Source organism: Gracilinanus agilis, chromosome 4, assembly GCF_016433145.1.
Source record: "Gracilinanus agilis isolate LMUSP501 chromosome 4, AgileGrace, whole genome shotgun sequence".
Classification (NCBI taxonomy): Eukaryota; Metazoa; Chordata; class Mammalia; order Didelphimorphia; family Didelphidae; genus Gracilinanus; species Gracilinanus agilis.
The window spans coordinates 39975290-39994334 of NC_058133.1; the positions used below are offsets into that span (position 1 = coordinate 39975290).

The 19045-nt window shown below is 38.9% G+C and overlaps 1 protein-coding gene across 1 annotated transcript in view; it reads left to right on the forward strand.

Annotated features, from left to right (window-relative positions):
- The first annotated feature begins 394 nt into the window (after positions 1-394).
- Positions 395-19045, forward strand: part of GTF2B (general transcription factor IIB) — a 55627-nt gene continuing 36976 nt past the window's right edge. Inside the window, exons 1-2 of the mRNA XM_044671748.1 lie at positions 395-467; positions 5512-5618. Of these exons, the coding sequence (XP_044527683.1) occupies positions 451-467; positions 5512-5618 (124 nt within the window). The 5' untranslated portion in view covers positions 395-450. The remainder of the gene's footprint in view (positions 468-5511; positions 5619-19045) is intronic.

Here is a 19045-nt window from a genome sequence, read left to right on the forward strand (position 1 = left end):
TTTCAGTACGGTAAATATCGACAGTGACATATAGCAAACGCTCTTTGGGGACCTGGGTCATTTTTAACGAGACCAAAAAGGCTGCACTTACGGTATCTGATTTCTAAGTACAGGTTTGAGGAACCAGGGCAAAAGCGTTTCCAGCCCGTCACTTCCGGCTTTCATTCACAGCAAGCGTTACTAGCTTGGGGTTCTCACAGACTCCCTGGGGAGGCGTAGTTAATTACATAGGAGGCGCGCAGGCCGAAGGAAAAGGCGAAACACGTATGCGGTGGCTCTTCTTGGCTCCTCTCCCGCCCCGTATTCCGTGCATCCTACTACGCCTGCGCGTTGTCAGTCTATAAAAGCGGCGACGCCTGAGGCTTACCGAAGTTCATTTGGGCTTTCTCACGGTTTCGTTTCGCATTTCGCCGCTCCTCTCGTAGGCTCGCTGCTGCGGCCGCCGTCAAGATGGCGTCCACCAGCCGGTGAGTTAGTTCGGTCAAGACTGGCCGGGAGCGATTCCTCGGGGGAGGGGGAGGACAGCTTAGTGGGGCGGAGAGAAGGGGTCGCTGAGGCGGCCTTACGAGGGAAGCGAGGCCGAGGGAGGCGGGGCCGAACGCCCGGGATTCTCCGAGGCCGCCCCGGGACTTTTCCTCCAACTCTTCCCCTTTCTTTCGCCTTCGGCTCTGCCCTGTTCCGAGGTCTGCCCTGGGGTCTTCTGCGGCTTCACCTTTGGTCTCTGCTCCGTGAGCTGCTGAGCCGGACGGCGAAATGTCGGGGAGGGGAATATAGGTGCTAAAATTTCCCGTGGCAATTTGGGAAAGAGGCGGGGGGGTAGGGGACGGGCGCGCGGAATCCTTGCTCTCCCACGTCACATGAATATTTTGACAGACCAACGAAGCCCCCTCCCCGGGAGGCTGCACCTTAACCGAAGTTGAAACTTGACTCTCGGCCATCTACTTGGCCGCGGGAAGAGTCGGGGACACCTGACGCCTAGGCTGCTTCCTACTGGGGTCCCTGCTGCCCGTCTTCCCCGGGCTTCAGTCGAGTCTGGCCAGCCAGCACCTCCCACCTTGTGGGCCTTTAATAGCGTCTCCAGCGCGGCCTTTAATTGGGAACCTGCCCCTTAAGGCCCTTTCTGAAAGCTAGCCCGGCTTAATCCTCAAGGACTGGACAACTTTGGTCTGACTGCTGGAGCTTTCGCCGCCTTTTGGGGGCCATTGACATCCATGTTTACTTCCAGTCTCTGCTGTGGTGACCACAACTTTTCATCATCAAAGTGGGTGTGGTTGTCAGGTGAGGGTGTAGGGAGCACTTGACAGCACAGGCTGCTTAAATTTTGTGCCTTCCCTAATGGAATTTCAGATGGCCACTCAGCACTTAATTAAAAAGAAAAATCCTTTCACCATAGATAATATGTAACCTATGTAAAAAATATTTATATATGTGTTGTATAATAATCGTGTATTGCAAATATAGAAATATATTACATGTCATAATAATTATATGTTGTAAATATAGAAATATGTTATAAAATAATTATATGTTATAAACGTATAATCTTAGGTAGTATTTAGAGAAGAATTTTGTTGAAAATAAATTGGAATGGGCTCTGGATTTTAGAGCCAGGCCTGGAGAGATGGGAGATCCTAGGTTCAAATTTGGCCTCATATATCTCCTAGCTTTGTGACCTTAGGTAAGTCACTTAAACCCCCATTGCCTAGCCCCTACTACTCTTTTGCCCTGGAACCTATACACAGTATTGATTCTAAGATGAAAAGTAAGGGTAAAGATGGAAAGAAGTAAGTAAAAGAAAAATAATACACTTTATATTAGAATTACACTAGACTTTACACTTCAAATCAAAGAATGTACTATAGTGTCAAATCACTATTCAGGGCTGTTGATTCATTTTGTGGATTATGGACTTTTCCCCTTTTTACACTAATTGACTTACCCTGAATTAGTACCTTCTTCCATAAACAAAAGGTGGAGGAACTGGAAAAGATTGAAAACCTGAAACTGTTGATTTCTTTGAGCTCTTTATTTTTTAAACATTTATCAATATTCATTTTTAACATGGTTACATGATTCATGCTCCTACTTTCCCCTTCGCCCCCCGCACTCCCCCCACCCATGGCCGATGCACATTTCCACTAGTTTTGTCATGTGTCCTTGATCAAGACCTATTTCCAAATTGTTGGTAGTTGCATTGGTGTGGTAGTTTTGAGTCCACACCCTCAATCGTGTCCACCCCGACCCATGCGTTCAAGCAGTTGTTTTTCTTATATGTTTCCTCTCCTTCAGTCTTTCCTCTGAATGTGGGCAGCGTTCTTTACCATAAATCCCTCTGAATTGTCCTGGGTCACTGTATTGCTGCTGGTACAGAAGTCCATTACATTCAATTTTACCATAGTATATCAGTCTCTGTGTGAGCTCTTTATTTTTTTACAAAAGCCATGTTGTCACATTAAAGATCAACACATATTTCACTCCTATGTGTTTCAGAAACCTGTGCTAGGAACTGGGAAAAAGTTTAGAGGAGTCACAGGCCTTGCCTTCATGGGATTGAATATAGTTTGGAACCCAAAACAAGGGTTGGAATTAGCTCTGGCTTTAGAGGAGCCATCCCTTTATGTCAAATTCTCTTGTTCCTTTAGTTTTCTTTCTTCTCCATTATTGTTTGATGGTGGTAATTGTTACTTTTTTACTCTTTCATTTTAATTTTAAGTATTTATAGGCCAGAGAGAGTTTAATTTTTTATCAGAGGTATAAGAAAATAATGAAGTAGAAAATTTAATGACCTAAATAAATTGTTATATAATTTTTATAAAAATATATTATAAACATAAATTAATAAAAAACTTAAAATTCAAGGGAATTTTAAGTTATGCAGGACTATTCTGCATTATCCTTCTTGATGTTTTCATATGGGTGCAAAATTGTGTTATGATATTGAGAATCAGGAGACCTTAGTCATGTTACTAAGCCTCACCACACCTCAGTTTCCTCATTGGTTAGTGAAGATGATTTCTAATGCTCCTTCCATTGACATTTTGAAACTCTTACTCCTTCTCTGTTAAGCATTAACCTGAGTTTGGTAGATGCATACTTTGAAAATATAAATCCTGAAACCAGCCTTCTAATAATCAAGATATTCGAAGCTGTAACCCATGAAAGTCTTAATTTACTTCCAGTAACAAGCTTCAAGTAATCAAAACATTTAGCATTAATCCTAAGAATTGGATTAATGAGGGTTTTATTCAATGGGATACTGGCTGTTGAGAAAACATTATTTCTTTCTGCTCTGAAGAAGATTTATGAATGGAATAGAAGTGGTAACTGAGATAGTATTATTTTGATTTCAAGCAAGTGAAGAAGGCAGCTTTTAAAGCTTCATGAATGCTTAACTTTTATTTAAATGATTCACATTCTATCCTTAATTAGTAAATCTTAAGGCTAACAGGCTCAACTTTAATTAGTGGGTATACAAATATTGGTTATGAATAAGCAACATTACTAAAATAAGTAACAAGTACTGAAATTGACGGAATTCAGCTTTTCTTATTTTTTTGTCAAGGGAAATATAGCCAGTTGGCAGAAGGTGAAACCAAATTACCTGGAAAACACATATGCTAAATAATCAGTCCCTGAATTAATTCAGTTCAATTACTTAAATATAATTTTAATATAAAATATTATAACAATACACAATTCCTCTTTGTAGTAATGATTAATTATCAACACACCTTTTAGAAAATCCCGTTTAAGTAAAGCAGTATTCATATTCTAGACCAATGGTCTCCAAATTTTTTAATTTATCTATAAATTATATATACTACCATATTAGTATACTTTGTGCATTATAAATCATACACAAAATGAAAATTATATTGAAATATTTTATATTTTAATGCTACAAAACTACTTTTCTCTTGCTAAAGTATTTTTAATGAGAGCAATATGAATTTCTGTGTACTAACTGAACTTAATAATTTTTCAGCAAGAGTCATATATTTCTGTAGTTATTTACTAGGTACAGTGCAAAAGCAAGTAAAAGGTCTGATTTCAACTCAACAGAATTTATTTATAACTATTCTTTATTTGTGTGTTCTCATTAATGGATGGTCTCTTACCATAACTTCCTGTTTGTTCATGTTCATAGATTTTAGTTGGTCTTTATGTGGGTGTGAGGAGCAACAAGAAGGTCAGTCTGGCTGAACTGTGTAGCGTGCAGGGAGGGGAGCAATTTGTAATAAGGCTGGAAAGATGAGTTGGTACAGGTTTGTGAAGGGTTTTGAACTGGTGATGAGAACATCTTGTATTTAATCTTGCTGTTAACAAATCAGTAGAGGGAGGGAGGAAGCATTTATTGAGGACCTACTATGTGCTGGCCCTGTGCTGAGGTACTTCACCAGGATGAATGATATCATTCAATTTGTACAATTTTGTGAGGTATTCGATGTTATCTCCTTTTAATAGACTAGACACCAGGCCCAGTACTCTGTCCATTACTTCTAGGTGCTAGTAATTGAGGGGCTAGAGGGAACCCCCACAGTATTGACATGGTCAGACCTGCCTTTCAGGAAAATCACTTTGGCAGAGCCACGTGTGGAGAATGAATTAGAGCTGGTCAGAGTGGCCAATTAGTAGGCCATTACCCATGGTGACCTAGGGTGGGAAGGGCCAAGCATGTTGGGGTGGAGGTGGAAAGGATAATGTGCTTTCAGAAAGGGTGGGGATATGACACTGCACTGCTCTACCATTAATTGATTTTATGCACCTCAGCTTCTTTTCTGACTTCTATAGCCAGTCCTTACTTGGGAAACTACTGGTCTACACCAGGGGTTATCAAATTGGATCTTTACTGATTGCAATATATGTAATGTTGCCTATGTTTTACTGTATTTTTATATTTCTTAATTACATTTTAATCTGGTTGGGTAGATAGACTATGTCTTTGAGACTACTGACCTAGGCAGTCCTCTATATTTAAAAACAAAAGAATCTTCCCCCTTTCGATGTGATTAAATATATATGTACATACACATATATAAAAAAAGAATCTAGGATTGTTTTTTAAATCTTCAGTGTCAGTAGACCAAAATGGCTCTAGTAGAAAATGCACTTGTGAGTATAAAAGAATATAAAGAAATGAGGGTTGGGTGGAAAGGAGGAAAATAGATAGATGCCTCAATGGATTGAGAGCCAGGCCTAGAGATGGGAGGTCCTGGGTTCAAATGTGGCCTCACACACTTCCTAGTCCTGGCAAATCATTTAATCTCCTGTATTGATTCTAAGAGAGAAGTAAGGATTTCAGAAAATAAACGAATTTTAAAAAAAGTAATGGGGCATAAGTTTTGGTTAGTAATAAGTTAGAAGGTTTGTTTCAAGCAACAAAGTAAGCTGTATGCACGATAGTGGAAGAGTATCTAAATGCCTCCCTTTTAAATACTTTATCCTGCCTTGCCAAACAAGTACAGTTGATTGGTAGAAGATAAATATAAAACTTTTTTCTTTTTCATTTAGACTGGATGTCCTTCCAAGAGTTACATGTCCAAACCATCCAGATGCTATTTTGGTGGAGGACTATAGAGCTGGAGACATGATCTGTCCTGAATGTGGGCTGGTTGTTGGTAAGTGTTTACTGGGATTCTCATTAAGTCTAAGAGTGCTCTAAAATACTTCTTTTTAAGGAATACAGCAGAATGTCAAAGTGGGACCCAGACCAGATTAAAACCTAATTGGGAAGTGTTTAACAAATGAAATAAGCTAAATAAAAATATTTTTTAAAACACTAGAAATAGAATCTTCATTGATAGTTTTCTAAGTCAATGCAACCAGCAGGATCCCTTGCTGTGTGAGCTTAGCACCACTAAGATAAATGAGATAAAGAAGCAACATTTTCTTCTTGTCAGCATTTATTTTGATCCAACAAGGCTACTTTAAGAAGGATGGTGCAAAGGTATTGTCCTAGGCTATCATCTACCTGACAGAGAAGAGTGTGATTGGCTTGGCCCTGGAATTCACACTGAATTTGAGAAGTGAGGAGTCTTTCTAATAGAGCTCAATGTCTATAGAATTTTCTAGGATTCTGATCCAAATAATGAAAAAAGCAGAAGTTAGGAACATGAAATGGATTGACTCCATTTCCGTACCATTGGGACCCTAGAGGGGTCTTGTGGTGTAGGATAGAGGCCAAGTGGAGGAACTTGACATAATGGATGGTCTTTATTGTGCCTCATTGCTAACCTGATGGCTTTGACATTAGCTACTTTAAAATTTTTTCCATATTTGTCATGTAAAAGAAGACATATCACATAAAGAGAATACTCATGAAGGAAATAAAGTAAAAAATTGTATGCTTAGATCTGCATTCAGATGCCATCAGTTCCTTTTATGGTGGTAGATAACCCGAGACCCTTAGAGTTAGTTGGCTCGGATCCTTACATTGCTGGTAATAGTTAAGCCATTCATAGTTGATCATCATTAAAATATTGCTGTCACTATGTACAGTATTCTCAGTCAGTCCATACAAGTCTTTCCAGGCTTTTCTGAATTTGTTCTACCTGTCTTTTTTTTTTTTTTAACCCCTTACCTCCATCTTAGAATTAATACTTTGCATTGGTTCCAAGGCAGAAGAGCAGTAAGAATTAAGCAATGAGGGTTAAGTGACTTGCCCAGGGTCACTCAGCTAGAAAGTGTCTGAGGCTAGATTTGAACCTAGGACCTCCCATCTCCGGGCTTGACCCTCAATCCACTGAGCCACCTACTTGTCACGTCTTAATGACACAATAATATTCTATTCCCCAGTTGACGGACATACCTTGAACTTCCAATTCTTTGCCACTACTAAAAGAGCTATTATAAATATTTTCAAACAAGGAGATCCTTCTCCCCTTTCTTTGATCTTTAGTATACAGAGCTAGTAGTGGTATCGGTGGGTTGAGGGTATACAGAGTTTTATGGCCCATTGGGCATGGTTCAAAATTGCTGCCTATGATGGTTGTATCAGTTCATAGTTCAACACATGTAATAGTGGCTCCACATTCCCCCTGTCATTTGTCATTTTCCTTTTTGGCCATATTAGCCTATTTTATAGATGAGGTGATACTTCAAAGTAATTTTAATTTACATTTTTCTAATCAGTAGTGATTTGGAACCTTTTTTTCATAGGTCTTAAAGACATTTTTTATTTCTTCATATGAGAAATGCTTATTCATATTTTTTTAACCATTATCAATTAGTGAATGACTTGTAGTTTTATAAATGACTCAAATCTCTGTGTATTTGAGAAATAAAGCCTTTATCAGAGATGTTTGCTTTTAAAATTTTTCCACATTAGCTACTTTTTATAGTGACCCAAGAGCTCACTGGTATAGACAGAATTTGTGCCATGAGCCAGTTGAGCAGAGATTGCTTCTTTTAAATTCTACAATTATAGTCCTAGTTTTTCTAGTATTTTCTCTTCTATATCAATTTGAAGGGAAAGATGAGTTTGCTGTTTTCATTTAATTTTCATTTCTAACCTTTATTCAGGTTAATAGGGTTTTTTTAGTGATCATTTGATTCAACCATCTTTGCTATATCCCATATTCCTTTCTTTTCCCCTTCTCATCTCAGCTTTTGAGAAAGCCATCTACACTCTCAATACTCATTACTTATACTTCCTCTCCTCCCCTGCAATTCTTTTTTAAAATACTGAATCTATCTCTTTTTTAATTGATTTATTTGTTACCTTAAAATTTCCGGATATTTCCCTATGTTCCCTCACTGCACTAGAGAAGAAAGATATATTTGACAAAAAGATATAGATAGATAGATAGATACATAGATATAAAACTATATCTTGTTTATTTTTATTTATCATTTCTTTCTCTGGAGGATGATCTACACACGTGCAAGTTAAGTTTTGCAAGGATTTGCAAGAAACTATGTCTTTGGGCAGGGTTTCCAATTGTACACTTGGAATCTTGGGAGATTCCTGATGCCATGCTAGGGCCTGAGACCAATCATTAGTTGGGCTGTGCCCTATATAAGGGAGAGAAAAACTGGACACATCTGACTATTAATATTGTTGATGGTACTTAATCTCAGCTTCAGAGAGTAAAGCTGGATCCCACTCTATCCCTTTAAATTCCCTAAAATTCCTTTGAAGGGGGGGCAGCTGGGTAGCTCAATGGATTGAGAGCCAGGCCTAGAGATGGGAGGTCCTGGGTTCAAATCTGGCCTCAGACACTTCCCAGCTTTGTGACTCTGGGCAAGTCACTTGACCCCCATTGCCTACCCTTACCGCTCTTCTGCCTTGGAGCCAATACAATACAATACAATACTGTGTATTGGCTCCAAGGCAGAAGGTAAGGGTTTAAAAAAAAAAACTCCTTCGAAGCTGTCTTGTTGCCAGGCCAACCAGCAAAGGTCGGTAACTGGTTTGAGTTTTATAAACAAAGAATTTACTTGAGGTAATCAAACAACAAGGGAAACTGAGAGAAGGGGAGAGGGTTTTAGGAATCCCTAAACGAAGAATAATTCTAACTCAAAGTATATAATCTAACAGCTTCAGAATGTTGATGGCTGAGCTGAACCAGAAGGCTCACTGGCCTTATTTGGCCTACTTTGGTGGACACTGCTTGCCTATAGACATATTATATTGCAGCTTGATTGAAGCTATTTAGATGGATAAATCTTCTGTAATAATTTGATGGATGCTGATAATTGACCCTAAAGTTCGGTAGTAATCCTGTAACTTTCAGGTATGCTGGTTGATACTTGGCTAGACCAATACATTTTGGAGAGAAAGGTTTGACCCCAACCATCCTGGATACCCAGCTCCAGAATGAGTCAGTGGGTCCAGTTTCTCTCTCCCTTATATAGGACACAACCCAACTAACAATTGGTCTCAGGCCCTAGCATGGCGTCAGGAATCTCCCAAGATTCCAAGTGTACAACTGGAAACCCTGCCCAAAGACATGGCTTCTTGCAGATCCTTGCAAAACTTAACTTACGCAAGTCATTCTTCAAACAATATTTCTGTTGTATATAATCTCTTGGTTTTGCTCATTTCACTCTTCATAATTCATGCAGGTCTTTGTTATTTTATTTTTTTTATTTTTTAAACCCTTACCTTCCATCTTATAATCAATACTAAGTATTGGTTCCAACACAGAAGAGGCTAGGCAGTGGACTTAAGTGACTTGCCCAGAGTCACAGAGGAAGTGTCTGAGGCCGGACTTGAACCTAGGACTTCCCATTTCTGGGTCTGGCTCTATCCACCGAACTATCATGCTACCCTCCCTTTTAATGTTTTTTTAAAAATTAACCTGCCAGTTATTTCTTAGAGTGCATTAGTCATAACAGTCATACACCATTCCCCAATTGATGTGCATCTCATCAGTTTCCATTTCTTTGCCACCTCACACCTATTGGATTGGTCAACAAGATAAAAGGACAAAATGACAAATGTGGAAAAATGGGAACACTAATACACTGTTGGTAGAACTAAACTGATCCAACCATTTTTTTTCCTATTCTGCAAGCAAATTTTATTTATTTTTCAATGTTTTTAATAAATTTCCGCATGAGTTTTCTGAGAAGTTATATGGTCCATATTCTCTCCCTTCCTTCTTCCCTCCCCTTTCCTGGAGCTGGCAAGCAATTCAGTCTGGGTTATACATGTATTATCACATAAAACATGTTTCCATATTATTCATTTTTGTAAGTGAATAATCTTATAAAACCAAAATCCTAAAACATATACCCAAATAAGTGATAAATCATATGCTTCCATCTGCATTCTTATTCCATCTGCATTCTTATTCCAACACTTCTTTTCTGGTGGATAGCATTCTTTTTTATAAGTTCCTCAGAATTGTTCTGTGATGCAACCATTTTGGAGAACAATCCAGAATTATGCTCTCCTGCAATTCTAAACTCCCTGCAGTCTGGCTTCTTTTCTTCATCTTCATCCATCTTGAGGTCTCTATAACTTTTGCCATTGTGAAGCACTCACTTCTCCTTGATCTTCACTTCTCTCTGGTTTTTGTGACACTTGTTATTTTCAGGTTATTTTGTTCTGACATGCTTCTTTTCAGTGATTCTTCATTATCCTTGTGATTTTTCCTCTCTCTTGAGTGTGTCCCTTGAGTCTCTATCCTGGATCCCCTTCTCTTTTCACTCTATACTATCTCACTGGCTCATATAGCTCATCTGTTATTAAATTTGGGTTTTTTTTTTATCTTTATAACTTTACAACTTATGCCTGCACAGCCATCTCCATAGTACTGGCCCCATCGTCTCTTCCTTAGATTTTTGCAATTAATAATCCTCTGGTTGTCCTCAGGTCTCTCTCTGTGTGCAGTAAGATCCAGTGGCTTCTTTATACCTCTAAGATCAAATATAAAATCCTGTTTGGCTCTCATAACTTGTTCCCTTCCTACTTTTTCAGTCTGATGAAGACTGTGAAGACTCCACAGAAACTCCCTGGTAGCTAGTGGCCTCCTTGTGCTAACTCTCCATCACCTCACTCAGGGCATTTTCCCTGTCTATTCCCCATTCCTGGAATTCTCTTCCTACTTCCCTCACCCACCTAGCTTCAAGACTCAAGTCTCATCTTCTGCAGAAGATATTTCTCATCCCTTCTTTCTCCTTCCCCCTCCAACCAGTTCCCTCTGAGATTCCTTCTGTTTACATATAATACATATTACATATGTGCATATGCATTGCCATGTATGTATGTGTGTCTAGAGAGCCTTGGAAAGGCAAATAGACCCAACCCTATAGGACCTGACAGAGAGATCTACCTAGCTTACATATGACAAGTATATCTTGTATTCTAGATCTTCTATCTCTACGATGTTTCTCCATAATTTTTTGCACATTATCTCCCCCATTATATGTCAGCTTCTCAAGGGCTGGGACTGTGTTTGACTTTCCTTGTATCCCTAGCACTTAGCCCAGGGCCTGACACATGGTAAGAGCTTAATCACACTTGTTGACTCTTTTCTTTCTTTTTTTAAACTCATATCCTCTGTCTTAAAATCAACACTGTGAATTTGTTCCAAGGCCGAAGAATGGTAAAGGCTAGGGAATGGTGTTTAGTGACTTGCCCAGGGTCATACAACTAACTAGGAAGTATCTGAGGTCAGATTTGAACCCAGGACCTCCCTTCTCTGGATCTGGCTCTTAATCCACTGAGCCACCTAGCTGCCTTCTTGACTGACTAATAAACCCCTAATCAATTCTGATTCTTTGAATGCTTGCTTTTAACACCTAACCTTGCAAAAGCATGGTAAGGGCTCTTTCAGTGTTCACTTGAGTTTTTTTCCTCAGTTCATAATTGTTTTTATATGATGCTTCATATGATGAAAGTACAAAATGTAAATTTAATCTTTAACTATGTTATATAATGATCCAGCAGGTATTGAATGAATTAGATAGATATCACATAGCAGAATCCCTTTTCTTTAACCAAACACGGATGGGTAGAAAACCTATGAAATATGTGATAAATAATACATTGCTACAAATAGTCTAAGAATCCTTAAGAGACTCAACATTCAGAGCTGAATTCAGAGTCTAAAACTTAGACTCTTTCTGGAGTCTAAACAATACATTTTGTTTTTAGGCAAATTTCTCTTAAGTTTTTCTTTTAATAAGGACTGAAACAAATCTTAGGCACCTGTCAGTTAGCAAGGATCTCACTAACACCCACTTATTAGATTTGGCTTTTTGTTCTTCGGGTTTTGCCATGTGCTATCTGTGACCTGCTGTGTTTTGTCTGTAACCATCTCAATTCATATTTTACTTATTATTCTAAGGAGATGGAAGAAGAAATCAAGCTGGGCAAATATGCTATAATCCACTGAGGAGATAACATTTACAGTTCTTTTCATTTGAAATGTTGGTGTTTATTCTGATGTCCAGGTTTAAATCTCTCTGAACATCATGTATTTTCCCTATAGGCTGATCCCTGCTTAACATTTTTTTAATTGTTTGTGAACTTTTAATTATTAGAGTACTCAGAATTTAAATTCTGAGTGTAAGTGCTGAGTCAATTCAGAGAATATGGTTAATTTTCCTTTCTAAAGAATATTTTGGGGTCTCTCAATATTTTTAATTACTACAAATCATTGCTAAAAGTTTAATAGTATTTGTTTATATTAATCAGTGTGCCCTGAATCATCCATTCAAAAGGTACATTATTAATGTTCCGTGTTTGTTGAAATATCTGAAATTTGGGGTGAAATCTGAAATCTGAAATTTTGACTATAAGATTCTTTGGTGGGAGGAGGAGATGAAATAGGAGGTTTATTGGGTATTTGCTCAAGTCCCAGCCAAGGTCCAAGCCAAGCCATAAGAAATATATCTAAGGTCAGATACATAGCTGCTCTCAGCACCATGAAATGGGAAGACCAGAAGGATATAGGCAAACTGTGCCACCATTTAAGTTGCTTGTCAAGACATTGAACGCCATTTCAGATTAGATTTTAGTCTCCTGATCAGAAAAGATGAAAAAATTAAATCCTGGCAACTCTCTGGAGTTGTACTTGAGGTATGAGGATTAATTGGACTTTCTAGACCTGCCTTTGTTCTTTGAGCATATTTGTCAGCAAATAAGTCAATATGAATCACCCAAAGTCAGCCCAGTTCAATAAGCCCTTCATGTGGTATTTACAGAATTCTAGCCTAAGTCCGTGTCAGTGATAAATAGTATAAGAGTTCTCAACTGGATGTTGAGAAATCTGATGCTCAGTGCAGTGGTACCATTCTCCTGTGGTAGAAGGTTTCTAGACCAAACTATGTTAGCTGATACTTCTACACCTTCTCTGCATATACCTATGTAAAGTGACTGTGATTAAGCCACTTAACTTCACAACCTTCATTTTTTTATCTGTAAAAGGAAGCTAGTGATTACTTTTCCTAGGGTTGTTGTGAGTCTCAAATGAGATCATAAATATAAAACTCTTTGCAAAACTTAAAGGGACATAGAAATACTAGCCATTTTTGTTTTCTTTGTATTCTAATAGAAAATTTATCACTTCTCTTGATGCTTTTTGATTTGGTAGAAATCTGGTAGTCCAAAGAAATCCAAATCAGCACAGGAAAAAATACACATTGCCTGGCCTACTAAGGTAGTTTTTGTGTGTTTTTAGTAAGGACCTCATTTATTTTCTCCCCTCCCTCTAGTTAACCTGAATAACCCTCTGGGGTAACAACCATAGGCAATTAGCTAAATTTTCAAAACTAGTTGGTCTAAACCGCTGATATAAATCTGCTTGCTACTTGAACTATTAGATATTCAAGACCAAAATGTTACTAATGTAGCTAAAACCAAGGGGCTGAGCCACCCATTCATACAGCTTTTTTTATGATTTAATTTTCTACCTACCTTCTTTATTACAATTTCTCTGATTTCTTTTATTTATCACTACATTTTAGATATTCCCAACTCAGTTAAAATAATGTGTTTGTTGTTTAGTATCACAATTTTTCTACTTCAATTAACTTGATTTGTGATCTCAGATGAGAGGATCTCACTTCAAAGATCAGCTGAGGAGGTTATCTGAGTGCCTGTTCTCTGAGTTTATCTGCTATTTACAGTCTACTAATTGTATGTACAGTTTTTTGCCTGTTATCTCTACAGTTAGAATGTCACCTCCATGAGGGCATGACCAGGTTTTTTCCTTTCCTTGTATCCTTAGCATTAAATGTGGTACCTAGCGCATTAGATTTTCCAAACATCTCTAGGACAGGTAAGTGAGTGAGTACCTAAAGCTCGTGGAGGAAGTTGACCTCAAGAAGGGTTTGTGTGGGAACAGCATAAGGAGATAAGGGGCTTCCATTCTAGCAAGGTTGTGGAATGCCAGTGCACCCCAGTTTGCAGGGTCTGAGAGATCATAGTTTAGAAATTGCCAGACGTGCCATCTGCTCCCCAGCACGAGAAAAGCAAACTTTTCCCCTCCCCAAATACTAGATGTCCTGCCAAAAAATAATAATGCAGGAGTTCTGTGAGAATATACAGTATTGGGTCATACATTGATATGCTGACATGTGATTTATTATTCTATAGAAAACACTGCTTAGAGCCACCTAGGTAATCTACATCTATATATTCCATCTTGTAAATCATTCCTAACCATTGTTCCTGCAAAAGGCTTATAACTGTACTGCCAATATCAAGTTATTAGATACAAATTCATGTGGGTAATCCTGTTGAGGGAGGGAGGGGACATTGCCCTTTTTCATAAATTGAATTTTCACCCTTTTTGTTTCTCATTTTCTTTGAAAATTCTTAAATTATTTCACTTTGTCCTTTTTAGCTTATAAATTACTTCTTCCTGACTGCTTATTGGGTTTTCTTGTTTAAACTCTATGACTTGGTTTCATTCTGGCTTTAAGTTTAGGATTTCTCTCAGTGGAGATGTGCTTTCTTTTTTCTTCCCTCTTTCTAATACTTCTTAGCCATCTAAAGATTTCCTCTACCATAGGATAGTCATACTTTATATTTTCCTAGCAAACCAATAATTCTTAACTCCCTGAACTCTGTCTTCTAGTTCTTTTGCTTTGGTTCTAAAAGAGCTTTTGGTCTTTTAACATTTTAAAATTTTGCTTTATTTTTTGTCTACCGTGGCATTTTTTCCATTCTGCTTCATTGAGATTTTTTTTCTTTATTATCAGTTTCTTTATCTTCCTTAATGCTTTCTTCAGTTGACTTAATTCCCATTTTATATATGGGAGAATTCCTTTTGTATCTCTTCTTTTGATTTTGTTTAAATGTGGACATTCTTGCCCTTCCCCTCTTGCAGTGACTTCTTAACTGGTCTGCTGATTTAGTCTCTTTTCCTTTTCAGACAGTGATGGTGGGGATGAAGTAGACTAATTTTCCTAAAGCAGGAAGACCAATGTGCTTTTCATATTTAAATATCTTTCTTGGTTTCTGGATTTTTTTTATGTATTTATGGGCCCATTCAGCTCAAATAATATTATATCTGTATTGTGGGCACTGTGGGATATAATTATAGATGTGTTACAGTACCTGTCCTAGAGATGTTTGGAAAATCTAATAGAGAAGAAAGGCATGTATACAAATAACTGTTATCAAGAATACTTTTGCTTGAATATAAGCTTCTTGAGAGCAAGGATTATTTACTTAATTTTTATCTGCCTCTTCAGAGCTAATCCTGGCATCCTCAACAAAGTCTGCTTAAATGGTTGTTGAACTGAGGTAGAAAGGAAAGATTCAGCTATGTACAAAAATATTTATAGCAACTCTTCATGGTGGCAAAGAATTGGAGACTGAGGGGTTCAGCTCCAGAATGACCAAATAAGTATATGAATGTGATGTTATAATATCATGTGATAAGAAATGATGAAATGCTTGAAGGATGTTGGTTTCAGAAAAGCCTCAAAAGGCTTGCATGAACTGATGAAGAGTAATGAAATGAGCAGAACCAGAACAATTTCATACAGTACAGTTTATTCAGTTAACAGTATTACAAAGGTAATTGACTTTGAAAAACTTAGGAACTCTGATCAACTCTGTGACCAACCACAGTTTCAAAGGAAGCATGATAAAATGTGCTACCCACCCCCATTCAAAAGTCAGTGGATTCATCAGTGCAGACTGAAGAATATTTTCTCTTTTTTTTGGAGGGCCCGAGGAAGGTACGTGGGGTGGGAGTGGCAAATGCGACATTATTTTTACTTGGCTATACTTATTTATCTTGCCATCTCAAATACTGTTTTTCTTGCCCTCAAGGGAGGAGAGAGAATTCTACTAAACTGTAGGAAGGGGGGTGTTATCAGATAATGGGGGGTGTGATCTAATGACCCCCCACTTGATTGGAACACCTGGGTCAAAGTTGCACACTCCCTCTACCTACTAGGAAACTTTTAGTATAATTCGGATGGAGGCTCCCCAAACTGGAAGGGCAGTAGAGGAGATGGAGGAAGGTGTTAGGAATAGTTTGAATCCTATGTGACCTCTGTCCAATGTTCAGAGCCACTAAAATCTTGACAAGCCTCCCCCAAGCACTTCCCAATCGTTTTTTTTCTTCAAGATGGTGAATGGTGTTCTAAAACCTCCCTTCAGCCACCCAATGATACCTACCCCCTCAAGTTCCCTACTCCAAACTCTAATCAATTTAACTAATATAGCTGAACAGGGATTTATTGCGAAGATAAAAGTATTTGGGGTTAAGGAAAGGGAAAGGATATGGGGAATAAGGAATGAGGGTAAAAGGGATAGACTTCACCAACAACTATGAACTTCCCCCTGGGGTAGGCAGCAGCACTGGATCTCCCATGTGGCTTGATCTCAGTACTTGTCCCTCACTCCCTATAATCTAATCACTATTCAATAGCCTAATATAAAAGGGGAGTAACAGGGATAAAAGAATCAAGCAGGATCAGGGAAGGGTCCCCCCTTTAAGCCGGCCCCCCCTCCCAGTCCAAACTCTTGGGCCAAAATGGAGAACTGCTGTGTCAAATTCTTCTTGGATGGTAAATTGAAGCTTATCGAAATGATGTTGACAGTTGTGATCTCCAAATAGACTCAAATATAGGGGTTCAGAGGAGCCAGATTCACTCAAGATCCAAACACACCCACTTCCCTTCCCTTAACCCCCTGGTCAGAATTAGCTCAAGGGTGAACTGACAGTTGGAATTGCTCCTCCTCTCACCCCTCCCTTCACATTCCGATCCTCCAGCACCTTCCTAGGGCTGTTCCAAGTTCCATTTCATCTCAGTGGTGCATGCCTTGCTGGATTTTTTCCTGCCCAAGTCCAATCATTCTGATTGAAAATACAACAAAATTTTAGATGTATGTTTAAAATATATGCATATATTTTTAAAAGAAAACAGAGAGTTTCCGGGTTAAGATGGCGGCAGAGTAAAAAGCAGCTCTTAACCTCTCCTGACCGAAACACACAAAACTCCTCAAGGGGACATAAAAACAAGTCCAGACGAACGGAGGAACCCCACAACAGGATGCAGCGTGGAAGGTACGTGGAATTGGGACATTTCCATGCTATAAAGGGGTGAAACAGCTCTCACTAAATCGCGGGCTGAGCAACTACCCCACCCCCACCCCCTCCACACACAACATCTATAGCGCCGAAGCCAGCTAAAAAGAAATAGAGCAAGTTTGGGGCACCCATCGAGTCATTGGCAGCTCCGGGGCCTGTTCCTGAGAGCAGCAAGATTTAGGACCCCAATAAGCCAAAAAACGCACGCGAAATCTGAGCGCGGGAGCAGAGAGTGGACGCAGGGCGCAGAGCGCGGGCTGAGAGCGCAGGCACGGCGGAGGCGTGGGTGGAGGCAGACACAGCCAGGAACTAAAGCCTGAGTGGGGAACCAGCCTGGACGGGTATACGACTGTGGAAGCAGCGCCCTGAGACTTGTAAAGGAACCTCCAACAGAGGATCAAGCAAGGGGGTCCACCAGGGGGCTTGACCTTGGAAAAAACCAGAACTCAGACCTCAGGAGCCAATAGACCGCGGACAGACACTGAGCGCAAGGATAAACCTGAGAAGCTGCTGGGCTAATGATGGCTACCCAGTCTCAGGAAGCTCAGAAGAGAAAGAATAACAACAAGAAAAAGAAGTCTTTAACACTCGACAACTTTTACACAGAGAAAATCCAGACAACCGAGCAAACAGAGGAGGAGAACAAACAAGCATCCGGACCCTCCTCAAATAAGGAAAACTCCTCACAAGCTATGGAAGAGTTCAAAACGGAGACTTTGAGGAAAATGTAAGAGATCTGGCAAGAAAATAACTGTTTAAAAGGTAGAATCTTGTAATTGGAAAGTGAGGCTCAGAAATCAAATGAACTGATAAGCAAATTGAACACCAGAAATGACCAGATTGAAAAGGAAAACCAGTCCCTAAAGGCTAGAATTGAGCAATTAGAAGCTAATGATCTCTCAAGACAACAAGAACAAATAAAACAAAGTCAAAAGACTGAAAAAATAGAAGGAAATATGAAATATCTCAATGAGAGAGTGACAGACCAAGAAAACCGGTCTAGAAGAGACAATTTGAGAATAATTGGTCTCCCAGAAAAACCAGAAATTCATAGAAACCTGGACTCCATACTAAAAGAAAGTATTCAGCAAAATTGCCCTGAAGTCCTACAACAAGAGGGCAATATAGACATTGAAAGGATTCATAGAACACCCACTACATTCGATCCAGAGAAGAAAACGGTTAGAAATATTATTGCCAAATTCAAAAACTTTCAAGCAAAAGAAAAAAATCTTACAAGAAGCCAGAAAGAGACAATTCAAATATCAAGGAACAACAATCAGGATCACACAGGATCTGGCAGCCTCCACGCTAAAAGACCGTAAGGCTTGGAATACAATATTCAGAAAGGCAAGAGAGCTGGGCCTGCAACCATGGATTAACTACCCATCAAAATTGACTATATATTTCCAGGGGAAAGTATGGGCATTCAACAAAATTGAAGAATTCCTAGTATTTGCACAGAAAAGACCAGGGCTAAATGGAAAGTTTGATATCCAACCACAAAAATTGAGAGAAACATGAAAAGGTAAATAAGAAACAGGGGAAAGAAATAAAACTTATAATTTTTAAATTTGCCTTTCTAAGGGCCTCAGTAACATCTAATTATATGTATTCCTATGTAGAGAAATGTTATGTATAATTCTCTGTAGTGAACTTTATTCACTATTATAGTATCCACTGTTATAGTAATCAGAAGAATAATTCACAGGGTGAGGGTGGAACACTAAATAATCTAAGATGACATGGGGGATGGGAAAGAGGGGGTGAATAGCAGGGGACACCAAGAGAAACTTGAGTGAATAAGAAAAATAGGATATTCTATTACACACAAAGAGGGTATGGGAAGGAGAGGGGACAAATACTATTATAAGTAGGAGAGGAAGAGAGTATTAAGAGGTAATAATCAAACCTTACTCTCAGTGTAATCAACCCAGAGAGGGAAGAGTAGCTATACGATCCATTGGGACATAAAACTCTTATCTAACCCTTCTGAGAAAGTCAGAGGGGATAAATCAAGGGAAACAGGGGAGTGGGGA